This window comes from Calypte anna, chromosome 5 (assembly GCF_003957555.1).
Source record: "Calypte anna isolate BGI_N300 chromosome 5, bCalAnn1_v1.p, whole genome shotgun sequence".
Classification (NCBI taxonomy): Eukaryota; Metazoa; Chordata; class Aves; order Apodiformes; family Trochilidae; genus Calypte; species Calypte anna.
This window is the reverse complement of record NC_044250.1, coordinates 14,796,743-14,819,892: the sequence shown is the minus strand read 5'-3', so window position 1 is coordinate 14,819,892 and position 23,150 is coordinate 14,796,743. Positions and strand designations below refer to the sequence as shown.

At 44.9% G+C, this 23,150-nt stretch overlaps 1 protein-coding gene across 4 annotated transcripts; it reads left to right on the top strand.

The window, feature by feature from the left end:
• The first annotated feature begins 2,812 nt into the window (after positions 1-2,812).
• Positions 2,813-22,648, top strand: C5H11orf24 (chromosome 5 C11orf24 homolog). Of its 4 annotated transcripts, none has more exons than XM_030451263.1 (5): positions 2,813-3,014; positions 3,771-3,892; positions 17,520-17,758; positions 19,495-19,611; positions 20,814-22,648. In XM_030451263.1, the coding sequence occupies exons 3-5, from the start codon at positions 17,602-17,604 to the stop codon at positions 21,986-21,988; spliced, it is 1,449 nt and encodes a 482-aa protein (XP_030307123.1). In that variant the 5' UTR covers positions 2,813-3,014; positions 3,771-3,892; positions 17,520-17,601; the 3' UTR covers positions 21,989-22,648. The 4 variants fall into 4 exon arrangements, with proteins under 4 accessions (XP_030307123.1, XP_030307122.1, XP_008494274.1 ...); XM_030451262.1 differs by having other exon boundaries at positions 2,813-3,064; XM_008496052.2 differs by lacking the exon at positions 3,771-3,892 and having other exon boundaries at positions 2,813-3,064.
• Positions 22,649-23,150: the final 502 nt, after the last annotated feature.

Genomic DNA, 23,150 nt, shown 5'->3' with positions numbered 1-23,150 from the left:
GGCCACAACAACCCCATGAGGAGCTCCAGGATGGGGACAGAGTCGCAGAAAGGGACCTGGGAGTCTGGGTTGACAGAAGCTGAACATGAGCCAGCAGTGTGCCCAGGTGGCCAAGAAGGCCAATGGCATCCTGGCCTGTATCAGGAACAGCGTGGCCAGCAGGTCCAGAAAAGGGATTCTGCCCCTTTGCTCAGCCCTGGTGAGGCCACAGCTTGAGTCCTGTGTCCAGTTCTGGGCCCCTCAGCTCAGGAAGGAGATTGAGGTGCTGGAGCAGGTCCAGAGAAGAGCAAGGAGGCTGTGAAGGGATCCAGCACAAGTCCTGTGAGGAAGGGCTGAGGGAGCTGGGGGTGTTGAGGCTGGAGAAGAGGAGGCTCAGGGGAGACCTCATCACTCTCTACAACTCCCTGAAAGGAGGTTGGAGCCAGGGGGGGGTTCGGCTCTTTTCCCGGGCAGCTCTCAGTCTGACAAGAGGGCATGGACTTAAGAATGTTTTCCTAATACCCACCAGAAACCTCCACTGGCAGAGCCAGCGCTGCCAGGGGAGGTTTATGTTGGATATTAGGAAGGAATTCTTTCCAGAGAGGGTGATCAGGCATTGGAATGGGCTGCCCAGGGATGTTGTGGATTCTCCGTGTCTGGAGATCTTTCCAAAGAGCCTGGATGTGGCACTGAGTGCCATGGGCTGGGAACCACGGGGGGAGTGGATCAAGGGTCAGACTTGGTGATCTCAGAGGTCCTTTCCAATCCTAATGGTTCTGTGATTCTGTGAAATATACAAAACCTGATCTCAGTCACAGAGGGGATAGGTGTCTGAGAGCCCCTTGGGGCCGGGCTGACTGAGAAGAGGAGCCTCTGGTTCTTCCCAGAACCCAGTGTGGGTGTGGATTCAGAAGAGCATGTGGTGAGCTGATGGAGAAGTAGCAGATTCTCCAAGGCCTTGGAGTGCAGGGAAGCAGCAGGGATGAGAGGAGCAGTGAAAGAAGGGCTCCATCTTCCAGTCCTCCTGAGTATGGGCAGGGAATACTGAGCCCTTGCTTTGCAAAGCAAATGCTTGCTTCATCCATGGGAGATGTTGTGGCACATGAGGACGGAGTGGGAGTGCTGATGTACATCATCTCTGGACTGCAGCTGGCAGACTCCAGTAGGCAATGCTGCTGTCGTGTATTACAGACATTTATAATAAAAACAGAAATAAAGCGTTACAATATAAATTCCAGTTCCCAGCAGTCCCAATTAGAGCTACTTGACTGCTCTAGATTTGTATCTCTCATGACACAGCAACTCCAACCTCACCAAAGACAGGGAGCATGCAGTGTTTTCTACTTCTGGCCTGTAAATGTTCCTGCTGAACAGATGTGGAACATGTCTGATGGGTTCTGTACAGACACATGCAATAAGATCTGGTCCTTGCTCCTAAAACATCATGCTGAAGAAGAACAGAAGACAGGGAGAGAGACAGATCAGAAGTACCATGCCAGGGATATAACTAAATTCTCATGGGAGCTACTGTTGACCTGGTTTCTGCTCTGCTGTGTTTAGCTCATCCATAAGGATTTCTGACACATGCTAATTGCTTTGCACTGACTGCTGGTCACAGTTTAACAGTGGGCAGGCACTTGTATGACAGATGCTCACTATTAATCCCTCTCCTCTCCCTGATAAAGAAAGGAGGGAGAATAAGGGTTGGAAACTGAAGTGCACAGCTTTAATGAAACAGTAAGGATTAAAGGGAAAGATTATTAAATTTATACAAATATAGAGAAAAATTATATGTTCCTTTCCTCTTCCCCCAATAACTCTCACATCACCACCGAGGCTGCAGGGCAGCCCTGGGAAAGTCCATGCTGGACTCCTGGACTCAGCAGCAGTTGGGAGCTGGAGGCAGGAACACACAGATTCAGGCTGGGATGGATCAGGACCACAGGCAGAGGAAGGGATGGAATCCTCCCAGGATGCTGAAGCAAAACAGGGACAGGTGAAGAAGGGTGAAGGGGGTTTGACTCTCATGTTCCCTCAAATTTATCCTGAGTATGAGGTGTATGTATGTATACTCTGATCAATTCTGATCATTTATCTTGTCTGCTCCTCCCTAAAGGAGGGTCACAGGGGACGGCTGGTGCCGGGCTTGCCTTCCCGTCAGGCGGGCCCAGCGGCCTGGCCACAGATGCGCTGCAGGAGATGCGCTGCAGGAGATGCGCTGCAGGAGATGCGCTGCAGGAGATGCGCTGCAGGAGATGCGCTGCAGCAGATGCGCTGCAGCAGATGCGCTGCAGCAGATGCGCTGCAGCAGATGCGCTGCAGCAGATGCGCTGCAGCAGATGCGCTGCAGCAGATGCGCTGCAGCAGGCGGCCCCATCCCAGCACCACTACTACCGCCGGTGCTCCCGGGCCGCTGCCGCCCGCCAGAACCCGGCCCACACACCGGCCCCGTGGTGTCCTTCACTTCCTCGATCATCTGCCACCTGCCCCCCTCTCCCCCCACTGTTTCCGGGGGTGAAAAGTGATGCCTGCGTACGAGGACTCCCGGCCCGCGGCGCGGCCGGACGGGAAGAGAAGGGGAGAGGGAGGGAAGGGAGGGAAGAGAGGGAAGGAGGGACGGAGGGACAGTGAGAGCAGAGCAGCAGTGTCGGGGCCCGGCCGCGGCGCGAGGTGACCGCAGGGCGGCAGCTCTGCTCCTACTGCCCTGCTCCTCCTCCTCCTCCTCCTCCTCCCCCTGTTTCCCCTACTCCCCCTGCTCCTTCTCCTCCCCTTGCTGCTCCTCCTTCTCCCCTTCCTCCCCTTGCTCCTCCTCCCCCTGCTCCTCCTGCCCTTGCTCCTTCTCCTCCCCCTGCTCCTCCTTCTCCCCCTGCCCAACCTCCGCTGGGGCCCTGCGGGCCATGGTGCTGTCTCGGCCCGGAGGAGTGGTTCGCAGCTCTGGATCGTACTCTGCGCCGGGCTCTGCCACGTCCTGAGTGCGGGGAGCGTTTGCTCGTTGCGGGAGAGCAGGGACGGGGGAAGAGCCGGAGCCGTGCGGGGTGAGCGGCGGTGCCGGAGGTGTCCGGGCGGGGACCCGCAGCTTGTAGAGGTTGGAACCGCTACGAGAGGCGGGCGGGAGGGAGAGGGGTGGCTGGGGCCGGGTTCGGGGGGAGGTGCGGGGCTTCGGCAGCAATTCCCATAAACTGCTTCAGAAGTTGCAGAGCAGTTCGCGGATAAGTTGCAGCTTCCTCGTAGCCGACGTGGAAGCTGCGGCTCTGCAACTCAGCCGCTGCTGTTGTGCAACGCAACGTGTCCTCATGGATTATTTTGTTCCCGGGGAGGTGGGAGTGAGAGGAGAAAACCTTTTCGTTGCGGAGAAGAGAGCTGATGGACTCAGCAAGTAATTTACTGCCCGAAATGTTGCATTTTTAGGCCCCATGGACCACCTCAAAAGTCTGTAGCAGATCACCCTTATGCATGGCTTCACAGATACGTAAAAACATCTTGTATCTTAGTAAATCATGTTGAGTGCATATGGTTTAGATTACCTTTGTGAATGGAATCTTGCTTTTTGTGGTATTCTGCAGAGGTATTTTTCATTTTACCATATTTTAAGTAAAGGTTTAACTGCACCCTGGTTAACATTAGCAAGGTGTCGGCTGTAACCCAGTAGATTGTAGGAAGAATGAGTACTTTGACCAATCTCTCAAATCTGGTATCCAGTGGGCATATCCTAGTGCAGTGAATCTTGTTCTGGTGGATTCAGTGAATTCCTTAACTTTCACCTATGCTGTCTCCCAAACTCTGTCTTCTAGGATTGGCAACAAAGTCGTGTCTCAGGATCCTGTCAAGGAAGATGACTTGATGTCCTACGTGTTAGCTGACTGAATTGCTTGCTGGGCTTGGTCATGCAACAGCACATCTGTGTCCTGATAAAGTGAGTTAACTGCTGACTGGAGGAGCCAGTCCATAGAAATCCTCATCCTCCTCACTTTGAGCTAAGATGTAGCCTTACTGAGTGTGGTAGATGCACTAAGAGTGAGCATTTGGTTCCTTTTATGTCTTGGATGGTTTGTGCCTGATTGGTCACTTTGAAAACTATGCTATAATATGTATGTTGATGCAGTGTCTCTCACTCAAAAGTGCATGTGTTTCTGTATTAATCTTTCTTATACTTACATAATCATCCACTATTATGTGTGTTAATGCAGTCCACTACATAGTAGTGGACAAGTAGAAGTAGAAGTAATCTATCAATTTTTATTATCTTTCACATCTGTAGTAGATTAATGCACTTGTATGCATGTTTGCTGCTGCTTTCTTCTAATTTATATATATCTAAAGACCATCTAAAGGACCAGAAGGTGAAAAAGTCCATGGAACCTCATGGGATTCACCCACGACTGCTGAAAGAACTGGTGGATGAAGTTACAGTCACTGTCCATTACATTTGAAAAGTTATGGCAGTCTGGTGATCTTCCTGTTGACTGGAAAATAGGGAACATAACGTCCATTTTCAAAAATGGAAAAAAAGAAGACCCAGGGAACTAGAGGCCAGTCAGTCTCACCTCTGTGCCTGTCAACACCATGAGTCCTCCTGAAGGCTCTGCTAAGGCATGCAGATAACAAAGGAGTGTTTGGTGAAAGCCAACACATTTTCACTAGGGGCGAATTCTACCTGACTAATTTGGTGGCCTTTTACCATGGGGTCACAGCCCTGGTGGACAGAGGCAACAGATGTCATCTGCCTGGACCTATGCACAGCATTCGACACTGTCATGACATTCCAGTCCCTAAACTGGAACAACAGATTGTCCATTGGATGGACCATTCATTGGATAAGGAACTGGCTGGCTGGTCACACCTGAAGAGATGTGATCAATGGCTCAAGTGTCCACATGGAGACATGCAACAAGTAGTGTTCCTCAGGACCTGGTACTTGTACTCGTTCTGTTCAACATCTTTGGTGGTGGCAGGGACAGTGGAATCAAGTGCACCCTCATCAAGTTTGCTGGTGACACCAACCTGTGTGGTGAAGTCACCATGCTGGAGGGAAGGGATGCCATGCAGAGGGACCTGGATGGGCTTGGGATGTGGACTTGTGCAAACTGCATGAAGTTCAACAAAGCCAAGTACAGGGTTCTGCACCTGGTTGAGGCAGTCCCATGCACAAACAAACGTTGGGAACAGAAAGGGTTTAGGGCAGTCTTGAGAAGAACTTGGGAGTGATGGTGGACCAGGAGCTCAACATGAGCCCTCAGTGTGTGCTTAGAGCCCAGAAACCAACCATGTCCTGGGGGCACCAAGAGCAGCACAGACAGTCAGTGGTCAGGGGAGGGGATTCTCCCCCTCTGCTCAGACCCCACCTGGAGTTCTGTGTCCAGTTCTGGAGAACCCAACATCAGAAGGACACAGAGCTCCTGGTAGAGCTCTGAGGAGAGCAAATAAATGATCAGAGGGCTGAGCACGTCCCCTGTGAAGACAGAATGAGGGAGTTGGGGTTGTTCAGCCTGGAGAAGAGGAGGCTCGCAGGTGAGCTCAGAGCAATTTCCCAATATTCGAAGGGGCTACAAGAAAGCTGGGGGAGGGCTTTGGACATGGATCTGTAGCAAGAGGACAAAGTGGTTTCAAACATGAAGAGGGGAGATTTAGATATTAGATATTAGGAGATTTTGTGCTTTGAGGGTGGTAAGGCACTGGACTAGGTTGCCCATGGATATTGTGGATGTTCCCTCCCTAGAAGTGTTAAAGACCAGGCTGGATGGGCCTAGAGCATTCTGATCTAGTGGGAGGTATCCCTGCCCATGGCAGGGATGTTGGAAGTAGATGATCTTTAAGGTCTCTTCCACCCCTAACCATTCTATGATTCTATGATATATATATAAAATATGTGTATGTACAATGTGTATACATATACACTCATACATCGTTTTGATGCTTTATTAATACATTGGTGCAGACATCTTTGTTTTTTGTTTTAAGTGCAAGTTCCTTACTGGATTTATAAACTCATCCACCAGAAAAAACATACGGTTATTTGCTGTTGAAATTCTAATCAGCACATCCATGCAACCTGCAGCTTCTGCCTAAGGAGAGCCTCCAGGCACCACTCTTCAAAGGTGAATGGGAGTAATTTGCAAGCAAAATGTGAAGCTTCAGTGATGAAAAACATCACATATGATGCTTTCCTGTACATAACACCAGGCTGAAGGCCTGATAGTGTATTTAAAATGTCTGGTTGCATGCTCTGGATTCCTGCATGCAGGGTTGTGTTGTGTAGCTACTTTAAATTGTAGTAGCTGACTTCTTCAGTTGCCTGTGACTGACCTAAATTTTCAAGGGAAAAATGTCACAGGAACATTAAGGAATGAAGACCTTTGTTTTAAAGCCATGCATGATGGAAATATCAAACTTTACTTGAAGAAACCATGAAGAATCAATTTGTTAGGATAGAGTTCCTTGCCTCTTTTTGTTTGTTTGTTTGTTTGGTTGGTTTTTTTAAAGGTATGGATAAAAGTTTTTATTAAGCTTTTAGTGTAGACATCTGCTGATACCTCCCTGTGCTTTGACTGTGTTAACCAGGCACATCTACTATGTGTTTTCATGCATGCTTAAACACAGTTTTACAAACTGAAAGCACTGTAAAGCAGGTCCAGCAAGAGTTTCTGCCAACACAGTTGCAGTGAAAAGTTAGAGGGACTTGAATGTGGGAGGAATGAACTTGTTGCTTTGCTGTGTACCCAAAAAACAGCTGTATCACAGTGGGTGCTTCATTGTGCTTATTCTGAAGGATACTGGGTTATGGCTCAGAGCAGCTGCATGGGTGGCTGGATGTTCTGCACATGCATTTCCTCACAGCCTTTGTCTCCATGTGGAGGTGTCTGCATTGCCTCTGTGCTTGTGCTGAGCAGCCACGCTCAGATCCATTTATTCTGACCTGTTTCTGTTCTCATGGCTTCTCATCACCACATAGAAGCGTGCACAGGCACTGCTAGTGTCTCTTTTAGATTTATCCTTGCCCTTTAATCATTGCTTTTTATCTGATACAAGTTTGTAAAGTACAAACTTTACAAGTTTGCTCATTGCAAGAGCAATTATGTACTGGGAAAGCTGGAGGAAAAATCAGGCAATTTACTGGCCCTTGCATGTAGATTCTCAGCTGCTGTGCATTGCTCTGGCTCCCTTGCAGAACAATGGCAAGGCACACCAGCTGACCATTGACCCTTGGAAGTGTTTAAATTGGGATTTTATGCCTTTCTGAAGGAGGTGCTCAGCCCTATGAGCACAGAGCTGGTACAAAGTTCCTGCCTCCCCTACCCCTGGCACAGTAATTGCTGGATGAAACTCCATAGCTTATGCTGCACCAGGAGCCAGTCTTGAAAAGAACTGGAAGGAGATGACCCTGCTGTTGCCAGATGCCATCTGACACTGCACTCTTGCTCAGCAATGTTGCTTCCCTTCCTGGCATGTCTTGCAGGTGCATCTGTTCATCATGCCCCATCTGTCCATGATACACAGCCTGGTTTGGTCTGAGAAGGACTTCTAAAGGACTTGTTGACTGGGTAGCCAATAAATCCTGTGAATTCAGCTGCTGTTGAACCTTTTCTCTCTGAACTCAGACAAGCACTTGATATATTTGTTCCTGCCATTTCTGCTCCATAGGACTGGAGTTGTTCCCTTTATACAACTTAGAGAAGTCATTGGGGCTTGTGAGTTCACAGCTGCAGTGTAGAGATGCCACTGGTGCTGCAGGTATTGTAGTGATGCTGAAATGAGTGCCAACAGGAGCCTTTTGTGCTCTTTTGACATATTTTTTGCAAGCCTTCCAGCTCTTCACTTCTGACAATCCAAGGAGATCACCATGTTGGTAAGGTGGCCAGAGATCCGTCTCAGAAATTCATCCAATAAAGGACAGTGTATCTCCAGCATGGTACAGGGACCCCTTCTTTAAAGAATGTCTGCATAAACATTGCTGAATGTTCCTGTGAACAGCTGATCCAATGAAAGCAAGTGGCCAGAACTGCAGAAGTGGGTTTGAATCATAGAATTATAGAATGGTTTGGGTTGGAAGGGACCTTAAAGATCATTGAGCTCTACCTCCCCCCAGACTAGCTTGCTCAAGGCCCCATCCAACTTGGTCATCAACACTTCTTTGGGCAGCCTGTTCCAATGTCTCACCAGTCTCACAGGAAAGAATTTTTTTCCTAATCTCTAACTTAAATCTCCCCTCTTCAAGTTTCTCCTTGTCCTCTCACTATACGCCTGTGTAAAAAGCCCTACTCCAGCCTTCTTGTAGGCCCCCTAAAACACTCTGAGGCCTTATGAGGCTTAAAAGAAGAGGAATGTTCTTCATTAAAATAAAACATTCTATACCCAGGTTTCAATTTTTATTACTTTTTTTGTTTGTTTGAAAAATGCCTCATTCATGAGCATGGCACAGGGTAGGCATGACCAGCTGGCCTGAGTGCAAAAACTTGAGACCAGCTTTGAAAAGAGTAAGCATGCTTCCTCCTGAATATTTTTTTGTTGTATGTCCGTTTTTGTTAATGAATCTTAATTACCTAGAAGTTTACAAAATGTGCAAAATGTATTTAATCTTTCCAGTTCCTTTTTATAGTGAAACTTTTGTGGGACAGTCGTGGTGCCTTCCTTGGTTTGTGGTACAGATGATGTAGCATCTTTATGACATTTTCTTAGGCTGATGTGAAGCTGCTAAGCTGGATGCTTTACATGCCTGGAACTGTCCTTGTTTGCAAGAGCAGCAGCTCCTGCATGGTCTCAGTGTAGCAGAGCCATGTGAGAGGTGTAGGTGGTGTGGCTGAAGACTACCATTTCACTTTATAGAGCATTTGTCCTTGAAAGTTACAGTTCTTCCTGTGCTGTGCCAGGTGGTCATTAATGCAGTCCCTCTGATCTGTCTATGTCTACATTTGTGGAGGCTTTTGTTCTTGAATCTTTGTTGCAACTTCTGTTCTGTGGGTCTCTCTGAGAGATGGTTCTGTTCAACCTGGAGAAGAGAAGGCTTAGGTGGGTCTCATCCATGTGTATAAATGCTTATGTGCTCTTTCTAGTGGTGCCCAGTGACAGGACCAGAGACTGGACACAAACTGGAGATTCCCTCTGAAGCTTCCTGTGTGTCTCTCACATTGCTCTGAGCTGGGATTGTTGACCTGGAGCAGACCCTCTGATGGATAAACCTTTCTTTCCATGGGTGGGTCAAATCAATACTGTCTGCACTCTGTCTGCTAAAGTCCTCATGGACATTAGGATAATTTATGTACTTCCTGCTGATGAAAAGGTGTCTGATACAGTGTCATCGGGCTTAGAGCTGTGTTTTCAGGTTCTCTCATGCTTTTGATAAAACTAAAAATCCATCCAAGAACAGGTCATGCAGATTTTGTGTTGAGAACTGAAGCTAATTGCTGGCTTTAGGTGCAGCATAACCCTGCTGGGTTGTTACACACAGCTTGGTCATAGCTTCTGGTTCTGTCAGTGTCTTGGTTGGAGCTCATTCTCCATATTGTGGAGCATGCCATTTCTCTATTAAACGCATCAATGCGTTTAATACAAGCTAATTACAATTTAATTAATACATTTCTAATGCATTAAATGCAAATGCATCATTTTAGTATCATGAAAGGTGTTGTAAGACTGAATCCTTGGTAGGTTAAGAATTTCTCTATTGGATCTTGCCTTATAAGCCTAAGGACAGATGTCTGTGTGAAGGCCACACAAAACATGAGTCCAACATCCAATGGAAAGATTCCTCCTTTTTCTTTTTTTTTTTATATTTGAAAGTTGGTGGCTTTATATTGTCAATGCCCGATGCCTGATGTTAATGAAGAAGTTGAAAACCTGACATCAGTTTTAATCTTCTTTCATATTGCCTTTGCCAGAGCACCTTGTGCCCAGCCATGCTTTAAGGCTAGAGGAATTAAATTTCTCTGCCTCTTTTTAATTTTTGGCCTTTTGGGAGTGAGCATTGACATTACATTTACCAGAAACAACTTCAAAAGTTGTTTTACAGCCTCTGAGATGGCCACAGCCTTCTACAAAGGACCCTTCTCCCTCAGTTTCTCAGATACTGGTTTGCTACTAAACTGACCCAGAATAAGGAGGTGACCTGAAGAGGAGACTGCTGGCTCTCTGGCCCATGCAGTCACTTTAAAGGTAGCTCTGGAGATTTCAGAAATTTTCAGGTTTCTGTATGATTTTAAGAAGCAAATAGTTGCTAGTAGTCCTAGGAGCTGACAGTTACCATGACAGAGCATGCATTATGTCCTTCTGTATGGATACTATGCTGCTTAGAGTGCAAATCTTTGGATTACTACAAATTGCTGCTTCCAAGGAAGGCAGAACTGGTGACAGAACCTTGTGTACCTGGCTCTGAACAGATGAGTTTACTGGTGTGAGTTTACTGGTGTGAGTTTACTGGTGTGAAGTTTACTGCAGCTGAGCAGCCAGGGGGAAGCCCCAACAACCAGGCAGTGGGACTTACCAGGAAGCAAGTTGGAGTATTCTGTCTGATGTCCAGTTCCTAAACATACTTGTTTTAAAGGATGAAGAAGTTTTTAAAGCTGAAAAAGTCAGGTACCTCAGTGCTGGTTACCTAGATTCTTGTTCTTCTGCATTTGTAGCTTTTGCTCCTTCTAGGCTTGCAGAAAATCTAGTAGCAAACTGGAATTGGAGAAAAAGGTCAGCTTTGGTAGGCAGGATGTGCATGTTAATTGAAGTATAAATTAGTGAATTCTTGGCATGCCTTTTGTTTTGTATATGATTTCATTCACTCAGCCTGTTCCACCTGTTGATTCTTGATCTTTAATGGTGCTCTGCTATGCTGTGATGTGATGAGATCAGACAGGTTTGTACTGGATTATGTTGGAGCTGGAATCTTCAAAACAATATGCAGTAAATTGAAGCAAACAGTAGGAGTTACTACTTGTAGTGTAGCTTACACATGTTGGTCCTTATTCTTGTTTTGGCTGTCTGTCTTTGGACAACATTCTCCAGGCAGTCTCTTGACTGAGTTGATCTGTGCATGCTGAACTCATCTTTGAACCAGGCTGGGGTGATCTTGTTGGTGTTTTGGCTTTCTTAATTCACTGTTTCCCTTATTAAAGACCATCCCCAGCATAAAATCAGGAACTAGGTCTGTGCTGTTGCATTTCTGGACGAGTAAGAATAACTTCTTGCTTTTGTTTCAAGTCTAGGTGAAACAAGTCGAGAAAGCTTTCTTATTTCCATATTCTGTTGCTGCACTGCTGAGCACAAATTGAAGACTGAGATAAGCATGAAGGCATCTGAGAGTTTGTCAGAAAATTTCTCTATTTCGACCCTGTCTGTGCAGTAGAATACAGACCACAAGAGATTATGAGAAGCCATGCAGGTTTTCACTTGTGTGTCTTTGATGTAAGTTAAAGTGGTGCTTGTGGTGGTTGTAATGTCTCTTGGTGACGTGCTCTGCTGACTGTAGATTCCCATGGTAATGCCCATGGATGCCCCAGGTAACACTGGGGAATGGTTTTGGAGCCCTCATTAGCAATGTCAGCAGCAACAAGAGAGAGAGACTTCCCATACTGAGCTCAGAAGAGTTCACAAGAAGCTGCTGTGCAGTCCCTCTTCCATCAATAAAGGGTGCTTTGTACAAAGACATTTCTACTGGAAAAGCTTTTAAGGAGTTTAGTCCTATCTAATTTTACTTTGACGTATTAATCAGTTAGCATCCTGACTCAAAACTTAAATGAGTTTCTCTGAAACTGAAAAGGGAGAACCTAGAATGAGGTGGGAGAGCACAGCTGCTGCCCTGTTGCCCCCAGGAGAGGAGACCTGGGCTGAAACCCTTCTGCAGATGCTGCCTTGGCAGCCATGGGCATCCATGAGAGGAAGGGTAGGTAGGGAAGGATTTTTTGTTTCCAGATTCCAGTGTCCTGTCCCGTAGGCTTAAATTCAGGTTGGTGTATGACCTGAAGACTTATTGGTTGAGGATGAGGAGGGCTGTTACTGCATTTGATTCTCATTGTTTGGAAAAAATAGACTTAGCTGAGCTTCCCCACCCACCCTGTCCTGGGATTTGCACATCTTTCAAGCAGTCAGAATCACAAAGCAGGGAAGCTGCTGCCAGCAGCCTTCATTTGGTATCCCTGTAAGTATCTTCCTGGCTTAGAGAGTTTGGAAAAAATCTTTTGATTTGTGCTAATGTGTATGGTGCCAAGCTCCCCAGAATCATACTGTGTTGTGATAAGCTGGAATGTCTCTGTTGCTACATCTCACCTCACAGATCTTCCATATAAAACTACCTTTGTTTCTTAACTGGAATTGTTAGCTTTAAACAAAGAAACCTAGGAGTCTTCAGGTGGTTTTGTTTGGAGGTGGAGGCTCATGTATTCTGATTTTTTTATTTTTTTTTTATTCGTGTTATTTCAGGATATGCACAAAGATCCTGCTTCTTTGCAGAAAGAAGGAATAACCAAAAATGCTTCCCTTCCTTTAAGTTTTTACCACTGAGCATAAGTTCCTCTTCAGTTGTTTCACTGGGACCATATTTTGGCATTTCCAGGCTGCCTGAACTTCCTTAGCCATTTCTGAGCTCTGCACACTACTGCCTGATGCTTTTTATAGCACCACTGCTGTGGGGAGCCCTCCTCAAAACCATACACAGGTGTAGTGTAACAAGGCAACCAGGTGCCCCTAATTGCCAGGGAGTGAGCATGAGCTTGTGTCAAGCCCACCTGTGCCTAATTAGGGTGGGACCCACTGCACATGAGCAGGACCAGGGGGCCAATAAAAGGTGAGTCCTGAAGCACAGGCTCAGCTCAGTCCTGAGCACACTTTGCAGAGAGGTCAGTCACTGTTGGAGCACTGTGTTACCTTCATTGTGCCACTAGTGCTCATCACCCTCAGGGTGAGGCTCTGGTGGTGCAGCCGGCTAAGACCCAGTACTGCAATGCCAAGGCCTCGGGTTTGAGACTCCTCAGAGCCTCACCCTGATGGCGATGAGCACCCTGTGCTCAAGACTGAGCTGAGCCTGTGCTTCAGGACTCACCTTTTATTGGCCCCCTGGTCCTGCTCATGCGCAGTGGGGGCTCACCCTAATCAGGCACAGGTGGGCTTGACACAAGCTCATGCTCACTACCTGGCAATTAGGGGCACCCGGTTGCCTTGTTACACTACACACAGGGACTTGTCCTCTGTTCCTACACACATAAGATTATTGTTACAGCTACATGGATCTGTAGAGGAGCATAGTGATTTCTCAGAAATATCTGGAGTGCATGACAGAATTGAAACTATCAATTTCTGTGAATTTTAACTTGACCTTTATTACTTGGAAATTACTGACTCCAGTGAAGTTCTTCAGGGAGGTGAGTGGGTAACCAGACTTTAACACTGACGTTTTATACTTTCTCCAAAAGTAATGCTTGATTATTGTACCCTTAGGTTTAAGTCACTGTTTAAGTCTCTGTTATCTCCAGACTTGAATTTACTGGCACCTCAGACACAATTTCCTCCTCTGCGTGTACACACATCAGCTTCTAACACCGTTTCTCAGCAAGCATGAAGCACCCTTGCTGCAGAGTACCTGCTTCTGTGGGCTCTTAGAGGAACCAGAATTATGAGCTTGCCTTTTATCCTTCTTGATCTCCTTTACTCTGTATCAGTGTGATGGCTGCAGAGTTCATGTGGTAGTCCACCAGTATGTTACCTTTGAGGGTATTACTGAAAGGTGTTTAATTTGAACTATATTGTATGAAATGCCCTGGACACCTTGGTTGCACATCACTGGGAAGGGCCAGCTCTCCCCTGGCAGCAGTGCCCTGCATCCACCTCTCTGTCACCAACATCTCCACCACCAGGGTCCTGTCTGCTTCTGTATCACCAACTCTTCTCTGTGGAAACTTTACGTGGATCAGCATCTGGCACATGGCCCTGCACCCTCAGAAAAGGCATCAGTGACCAAAGCAATGTCAATCCAATCCTCTCCTCTGCCTGCTCCTGTGGAGGGGTGTGCCAGATCTCTAACACATGCCCAGCTCTGCAGTGTTGTGCTCTGAAGAAGTTGTGTGATAGAAGGAATATATTTGATGTTTGTCTAAACCTGAGCTGGCAGTGTTTTTTCTTTAAACCACATTTCAGAGTAACACATTTCATGTGTAAGTTGCATCCTACTGTTGCAGCAGATCAGCCTCAAATGATTTGCTGGCCTCATGTCAGCCCCAGGTTCTTATCAGATCCAGCTTGTTGGTCACCATCCTACCCTAGCTGATGTGTCAGTGTGATAAGACACTGGTTTGTAGGCATACTTTCCTTCCATGTTGTTTGAAAATAATAATTTAATTTTTTATTGGCACAAATTCCTTGGCTTGAGCATAGAGAGGATGAGCAAGGAGGGCGAAACACTTATGAAACCTAGGAGGCAGTGGCCTCTGGATGTGTGCATACATGGCAAAGTCTTCAGTCATTCAGTTGTTAGTTATTCAGGTTTTCCAGTGTGCCTGTTTCCTGCTGAGTTATAGCTACAGGTGGTAAAAGTAAACTTTACATTTTTTAGAGTTTAGTGCTTTCCCAGATTTTAATTGTTGCTGTTTTTGTGGTTTTGTTTGACTTTAAATTTCCTGGGGAGTGCTCTACAGATGGAGAAGGTAGTGCTCAAGGCTTGAATTTTGCTCTAATTTCTCAAAATTTCTGATTGGAACAGTAGTGTTTATCTCTTCTTTTGTGTTGTCTCCAACAGCCAGGGGATGGCTTCTTCTGGGGAGCACCATGATCTGGAGAAGAAGCTTTAGATGGTGCTTTTCTGGGATGTAGGTGTGTGGGGTGGGTGCTCAGTGAGGTCTCTTGAGTACAAATGGAGCCATGTGGGGCTTGCTCAAAGTGTGATGGAAAGGCAGAAATAAAGCTTACTGCTTGTAATTATAAAAGGCAGTTGTTCAGTCTGGAAAAAAATGATCTGCAAGTAATTGTGACTCTTGTTCTGGATATTTGGGACTGTGCTAAGGTAGAAGGAGCCAAAAAACCCAAAACCCTAGCTGCAGGTTCTGATGTTTAATACAGGATCCAAAGTATCATCTGGATGGCATTAAGGTACAACTGCATCTGGTTATCCCCTTACTGGGCTTGGAAACTAAATGTTTGCTTTTCTGCTGTGCTTTCTGGCTGTGTATTGTGTTTGCCTACTTCATGTGCTTGCTCTGCAGTTCATAAAGGGATTTTTAAAATTGACTAAAGAATGCTTAAATTTATTTTAAGCTTGTTAGTTTGTATTGAGTCCCTTGGGGAAGGGATTATCAGGTGGCCCCTGAGAAACCATGTTTAGTGAGAGAGAGGGAAGAGAAACCTTTTGTGTTTGAGCTTGGCACATTCCCTCTAACTGGTGCTGCCCTAATCTGGACAGACTGCCAGGTGCTTTGGAGGAGGTAAGAGGCATTTATTTTGTTTGCAAAATAAATTTTATTTCAAAATAAATGTTAATAACCAATTCCCTGTCCTGAGCAGCCCGTGCGCCAGGCTGTGGGACCAGGGTTGTGTATTGTGCACGTCAGCATCTCTTCTGCACTGGTGCTTTCAGATTCCACTGAGCACACTTGGAAGTTTAAGTGAAGAGAAGGAATGAGCAAAGTTTGTCTGCAGTGTGGATGTGTGGTGTGAGAGCTGAGTGCAGGGCACCCGGTAGCTGGGGCTGAGGAGCTGCCTTTCCCTGCCAGGACTTGTTCTTCCCTCAGACTTCAAAATATTTGTTTTCAGGGTGGGATGGCCTAAACATGAACTTTTGACTGCAGTAAAAATGTGCTCAGACAAAATGGGCACAATGCTGTGCACAACTTACTCCAAGGAGAAAGCTTCTGGAGAGTGCAGAAGCTGAGATTAGCAGTAAAATTATCCTGCAGTCCAGTCCTTTGGGGCTCCCCTCCTGCCCCAGAGAGCAGATGGAGAAATGTTGAATGATTGTTGAAAATGCTACTTGCAACAGGCAAAATAACTGTTGTTTTTTACTAGAACAATAAGAGGGTGGCAAAGAGGCTTTGAGTTCCTTATGGAGCTTGTAGGATGACTAGAGATGCTGAATTTCATAGAATTGTAGAATAATTTGGGTTGGAAGGGACCTCTAAAGGTCATCTAGTCCAACCCTCCTGCAGTAAGCAGGGGCAATTTGGGACACTGCATTTAAGTATCAAGTTTTGTCCCCATCTTTGACTCTTTGATAGTCCAGTGTGGACCTGTATATTGTGTGTTCTGTGAAGCTTGGAATAACTTTCACCCTTTCTTTAGGCAGGATGGTTTTGAGCCTAAAACTCTTACCCTGTTCAAGACTTTATGTTCTAAAGTAAGAAAGAAAATTTGGAAACAAATTCATGGTGCGAAGCATTAGACTATTGCAATCTGGGAGTCAAAGTTAATAAATATTATTTTTATCTTTCTTGGGGGAATAAAAGGCTCTTCTTCAGATCTTAAATTTACAAGTGTGGTTGGGATTGGAGTGGAGAGCTCAGGTGGAATCTTCTTTCCTGGCTGGCCAAAGCAGGGTCTTACTCATGTTGCTGATGACCACTGGATCTTTTTCACTGTGCTGGTTATACCACTCACACGTGCTGCTCCTTCTGTGTTGTGAACTCCCTTTGTGTCTTCAACTGCAGTCAAATACTCCTCAGAGATGTCATACAACCCATGGAAGGCCGTGACATTTCTCTTCATAACTGCAGGATGAGGACTATGGCTTGCTTCAGTGGTGAGGAAGAGGGTTGCCCTTAAAAACTAGTAGGGGAGAAACTTCCAGTTGGTCTGGTTCAGGCTGAATGGATTGGAATCTCATCATAAAGCTTTAAAAAGTCTTGGAAACAAGAGGGTAAATCCAGCTATAAACTGATGATCTGCTCTGAAGTCAATGGGAGCTGCTTCAGTCACTTCAAGGATGAGAGTCCATCCATTAGGATGGAGTCTTGTGTGTGCGTTGCTAATGAAGGAAAGACTGCTTTAGGTAAGGAAATGAAGGCATATTGTGAGTGTGAATAATCTTTAATAACAGATGGTGTGTCTCTGTAATGTCTTGGAAGACCTGAAATATGGGGTTTTGCTTGTTTCCATCTAAATTTCACTTTACTTTTAGAAATGAGCATTTAAAGCAAAGCAGGAGCCAGCTGTGGATGATGCTTGGGTTTGACTGACTTGGGGTAAGGGCAGGGCTAGGACTGGAGCAACCATTGTCACCAGTGTGCTCAGACTGGTGCAAACCCTCCTGTCAGGTCTGGAAACAACATTAAGGGTCCCAGAGAAAGTCAGAAGGCATTATGTCTGTGCTGCCATGTGCCTGTGGACTTTGAGTTTGGGTTTGTACACATGACTTTGGACTTGAGCTGCTCTCAATTGGTGCCTGAGGAAAGAAGAGCAAAATACCCCTTCCAAAGAAAAGAGTATCCCAGTGAATTTGAGAAGTCCTCTCCTGCCTCTCTATGTATGCCTGCCTTTTGTATGTCTATCATTCCTGCTGATAGGAGTGTATTTAGTAGAACACCCTTTTGATATAAATGAATAATTTTCTTTTTTTTATTGTTTTTAATTAATTTTAATAGGTATGTTGCAGCAGATCTGAAAGTGACATAAGAAAGAATTACTCCCGAAAAGAGAAGCCTCCCTGCAAGGCCATCCCTGAAGATGTTGACTCCCACTGTATTCTCCCTGCTGATTTCCTTCTGTATATGTGAACACAGATTTTCTGTCCTGAAAGGGAGAGGAGTTCACGTGGTGCAAATAAAGAGGCTGACAACTGAGAAGCAGTGCAGGCAGGATTGTCAGCTCCCAGGTGCTGCAGGTGAAGTTCTTGTCCCTTAGCTGGAGTTCCAGCTGGGTTTTCAGTTCCTTAAAGGTCTGCCCTGCTCCCCTGACCTGTCTTTCTTAATTCCAGTTGTTTACAGGTGATTATAGTTGTGGCTTCTTTGTGCAGTCCTGTGGGGCTATGGAACTCCTGACAGCTTGGGTTCAATTGAATCCAGATCAACCATTTCCCTTCAAGTTCCTGTTAGACACAGCACGTGTCTGCTTGGTTTGCACTGCATGTGGTGAGAAGTCACTTCTCCTGCAGAAGGATTTTTCCATGCTGCCAGATACTTGCAAGTGAGCAGTGCCCTTGTAGGCAGCTGCACTGGAGTTACTAGTCTGTACTCACTGGTATTTATGTCTTTTTTCTGCCTTAGAGGAAACCACTTTTATCCTGCAACCAAGCACAGTGTTAAACAAGTCTGGGGAGATGAGAGCCTTCTACTGTCTGCTTCTGATATGTCTTTAAAAAGCATTAAACTTCTAAATGAGTCATTTGGAATTGTCCTTATGAAGGACCCTATCTTATCTAGCAACATGTGACAGCTTGCAGCATCTACTCACCTTGTGGTGCTGTGGTGGGGATGAGACCTTGGCTCACACAGATGAATTTGACAATGTGTCAGAAATACAATAAAGATGCCTTTTTTAATGCCTAGTGCTTTCAAACCTTTAGTTTTAATGATGAGTTATCCCCTTATAGCAGAAACAAAGCACCTTTATAATAAACCAGGTGTTTTATTTTGAAGGTAAATGGGAGTGGGTTTGTCTCCCAGGCACCAGAGCTGTGAAAACTTAATCTTTTGCTTTTTAAGGTTAAACTCTAGAGAGATAACACAGTCACACTGACTGTGCTGAGACTTAGGGTCTGTAGCACTGAATGTTTGTCTTTTCCACCTGGGAATCTTTCAACATGGTGCACGTCATCTTAACCTCCTCATATCTTGATACGAGTGGAAAAAGTGCTCTCAGCTGCCTCTTCCAGGGCATTAAGAAATTAAGTTAGTTTGTGGTCAGGACTGGGAGGTGATCCAAGTCCATGCTTTACCCTGTTGCTGATTTCAACTACTTCTTTTATACCCTTTACATTGTTCTCTCCTGATATGTTTTATACAGAGCAAGTCCAGTTGAGTGTTCCCTGTGTTGGACAGAGGGTGTTGAGCCTCTGGAATCAGTAATCCATTCCATCTTCAGGAAAACATGCGAAACTAAACTAAAAAGCATAAACCTTTTCAGGTTTACATTCTGTATTAAACCTACTGAAGCAATTTAATTTCTGTTTGTTATTTGGTGGCCAGTGTGTGGTGTCAAGGTAGATGGAAAAGATATAAACTTGACATTAATGTGTAGCCATATGCAGAAAGATAATCTGGAGAGAAGGATTTGAAATGTCTTTTTTTATGGTTAGCTTTAGATTTTAAGATCAGCTTCACTGCTCTCATTGTCCATTCCCACTTTCCCCAGGTATATTTATTTTTGTGCTTTCTTTCATTAGAGAAGTGAGGCTTGAACCTTAGAATAGTTAGAGCTGCTATATTGATTCCTGTGACTTTCCAGTTATTTTCACTAAGGCTGAGTCAGGATTCTGAAGTACCTTCCAGTAGCACTCATGAGTGGTTTGGGTTTCTTTTCTGTTGTTTTTTTTTTTTTTTTTTAAATATCTAACTATAGTCATGAAGCAGTGTGCTCAGTATTCTGTGTGTAGCAACCCATTTGCTTTGCTGTTTGTAGGTACCCATCACTGTAATTGGGCTGTGCCCTACCAGAATCACTGCATCCTCTTGCAGTGTCACCAGCTGAGTGTGTGCCACAAGGCCAGGGAGCAGGACATCAGAGAGCTGCTTGGAGGTAACACCCTGCTTCAGGCTCCTCCTAAACCCAGGCTCTAAATGGTGCTTTTGCTCTAAATGCCTGCCTTAGATCCTGCCTGGCTTTCAGCTGAGGGAGATGGGTTGTGAAATGCCTGCAGGGTGAATAGAATAAATATATGGAAAATATATTTAATATATTTAAATATATAAAATATTTAATATATTTAATTTATAATATATAGAATAAATGCATGGAAAAGTGGCGTGACAGCTCTTGAGCCTGCTTGTGCTTGGAGTAATTTTTGTAACTGCTACTGAGTAGCAGGTTTTCTCCATGTTGAAAAATTCATTCAAGTAACCTGCACTCCACATGATGCCCTTTGGAGGGTAGAGACACAAAAGATGTATTTATAATTTTTAAGAGAAAGGAAAATGTCTTGGCACTGTTTTTTTTCTGAGATTGCTGAGATTTCGTGTCAGAGACTGCAGGCTGCTTCTATCATGGGTGCAGCTTTAGCAGCAGTTGCCCATGGTGACCTTCTAGTGCTACAGTCTTTAATTTTAATTTGGTGATGAAATAACAAAATGGAAATTATTCTTAACTGGGGAATCAGTCTTCTGAAGTATGTTTCAAGAGTTTGCTGTACTCAAGTTATAGAAAAAAAGTTTGGTCATGGTTATTTAGTTGGCAAAGGTTTCTCTGCAACATAGCAGTCAGACCTTTGATAAGCAGAAGGGACTTAAGTCTTTATAAATCTGGATCACTAGTTATGAAGGAAATTCTCCTGAAGTATGAAGGTGTAAGTAGAAATTTCCACTCAGTTTTAAAAGGTGAAAATTAGGAATCTTAAGTGCAATGCTGTATAACTTCAAAAGCATGAGTCTTCTTCTCAGGAGCTGGCATTCATAATGCTCTTGCTGTTGATATTGTGCTTTTGTGTTGTAGCTCTCCTTCATTACAGCCCTTTTGTGGAATTAATTCCTTGGCTGGGCAAATAGCAGAGGTCTGTGGCAAAACCAACCAACCAAAACAAACAAAAAAACTCCTCAAAGGGATTACATGCAATAAAGGCAAGGCTCTGAGTTTTCATGTCCTTGCTGATTTTAGGACTGATTTATTTCACTTGTACTGCTTGTATTATAGAATATGGGCTCTGGTTTACATGTGTGGGATATGAGGTCAGGTTTGAGCTTAAGAGTTTTATTCTTATGAAATTAATTGGTTTTGTCTTTCTGAAGAAATGAGTTGGAAAAGGGAAACAGTCCTGTTTCACCACCAAAGCTACACGCAGAGAAAGAAGAGGATGATAAATGCACAAGTTGACCAACACAACACGGGAAACTTGTTTTCTTCAACTGCCCAGACTCGCAAGATTCACTTGAGGAATTTAGTTGAGTTTGAGACTGAAGATGTAACAACAAATGCAATAAAGCCAATTGCAAGCAATGCAACCACCACCACAGCAACACCCACCACTGCCACAGCCATCACAGTAAGTGTTACCCATGCAACTGTCTTCACTACAGCTTCTGAAACAACTGCAAAGGCCTCAAACACCCCTGGAGGTTCTGATCTCTTTGCTGAAGCCAAGTCATCCACTGACTCTTCTCCCACCTCTGGTAACATCTCTGATACTACTTCCAGCCATGTCACCAAGCTCGTGACCACCACTGAAAAATCAGAATATGATGGCTCTGTCTCAGTATTTTTCACTTCTACTTCTCCTCCTCTCACTGTAATATCTGAAGCAGGTACTCAGATGCCTAAACCAGAGCAGTTTAACCCAACCACCACCAGCACTTCCCACTCCGGTAGCACTGCTGGAGCTGTCCTGCAGCCACTGAGCACAGCACTGACCACTCTGATCCCACAGGACCCAGGAACATCTTCCACTGCTCCCACTCACGCTGGGACACTCAGCCCCCTGGAGACTTCACATTCTGTGAATCCACAGGGTGTGGATGTAATGCCTGGAATTACTTTGCTGTATCTAGAGCCAAAAGCAGGTACAACCACAACACCCTTGAGTAAATCAACTTCTCTTCTGAGCTCTACAGGAGGTGCCAGGGTTTTAACTGCTGCCTCTACACCAGAAACCACCACTGGGCATGGGATAAAGTCAATGTCTTATATTTTTTCAACAAGCACAACAGCAAATGCACCCAAAACAACAGCTTCAGGCCATGAAGAAGCTCAGAACATGGACAATGAGTATGTTCTCATTGCTGCCAAGCCCCTAACTCGGTACTTAGAGGATAAACGTTCTCTCCTGGCAGTACTATTAATTGGCACGTTTTTTTTCATAACTGTTACAGTTCTTTTCCTTATGCAGGCCTATGAGAGCTACAAGAGGAAGGATTATACACAAGTGGATTATCTGATCAATGGGATGTATGTGGATTTGGAGATGTGAAATGGTGGAGACAAAACAGTGGGCAGAGAGATGGGAAGAGACTGAAAGCCTCCCTGTGTTGATTATCTTTCCTATTTTGTCTACAACACAAACTGAAAGTAGTTCTGGATTTCCTTCTGATGCAATTGCGGAGAAATGCCATTTTGTCTTGTACTCAAGACAAAAAAAAAAAGTTACTAAATCAGGTTGTGAATCAGGTTGCTGTAAAAAAAGGAAAGGTAATAATTTTTAAAACTTCCATAATGTGCAATAGGCTTGGCCATGATTTTGCATTGCAAAAAAAACTTAACAAGGGGTATGTAATCATCCTTGGTAAATGCTATGGCACTTTTTCAGCTGTTTGCAGTGCAGGTACCTTGTATTTCCTTTGTTTCACCTGTGCTTCTCTGAAAGCAGAGCAAACGATGCTCTCTCCTTTTGCAAAGTGCTCTGAAATTACCAGGTGAGAAGAGTGAAGTATTGCTGCAACAGGGAACTTTGAAACCAATATGTGTCATGTTTCAATATGCATCTTGCTTTTTACAAGGCATTATAAACTCTCTTAACTGCTTACACAAGGTATCTTTTCACCACGAAGCAGATTATTGTGCCTCTGTACTTGAATTCTTATTTTTGTATCTGCATAGTAAATAGGGCTCTGGAAGGGCTCATCTTGCTGCATTTTTGTTTTCATTCCTGACCCTGCCAGTTTAGAAGCAGGCAAGTGAGATTTCGAGGCTTCAGCAAGTTATCTCTACTTCAATATTCTAAGAAGAGGGGCTTTGAAAAGCTCCCTGGCAGTATGGACATGTCACTGAAGATGCTGGTCATCTCCCAGGGTACTGCTTCTGTAGTTTCAGAGCAATATGCTGCCAGTCCCCCAGGTATGCAGGCCCTTTCTCTGCTTATTATCTTTAATGCATAGAGAACCAGGCTCTGGTTTTGGGGTTTTTTTTTTGGGGGGGGAGGTTTGTTGGGTTTGTTTGTTTTTTGGTTTTTTTTATTTAGAACCAGCTCAGAGTTGCTAGTAATTTAGACACCTGATTGCATGTGGAGTTGCTGCTCATCTCTGAAGATCAGCAGCTGATACAGTCAGTATAAAACACATTTTCAGCAATTATTCCTCAGTGATTAATGCAGCTTATTTGAATGACACATATGTACCAATAGCAAAATGCTGGTT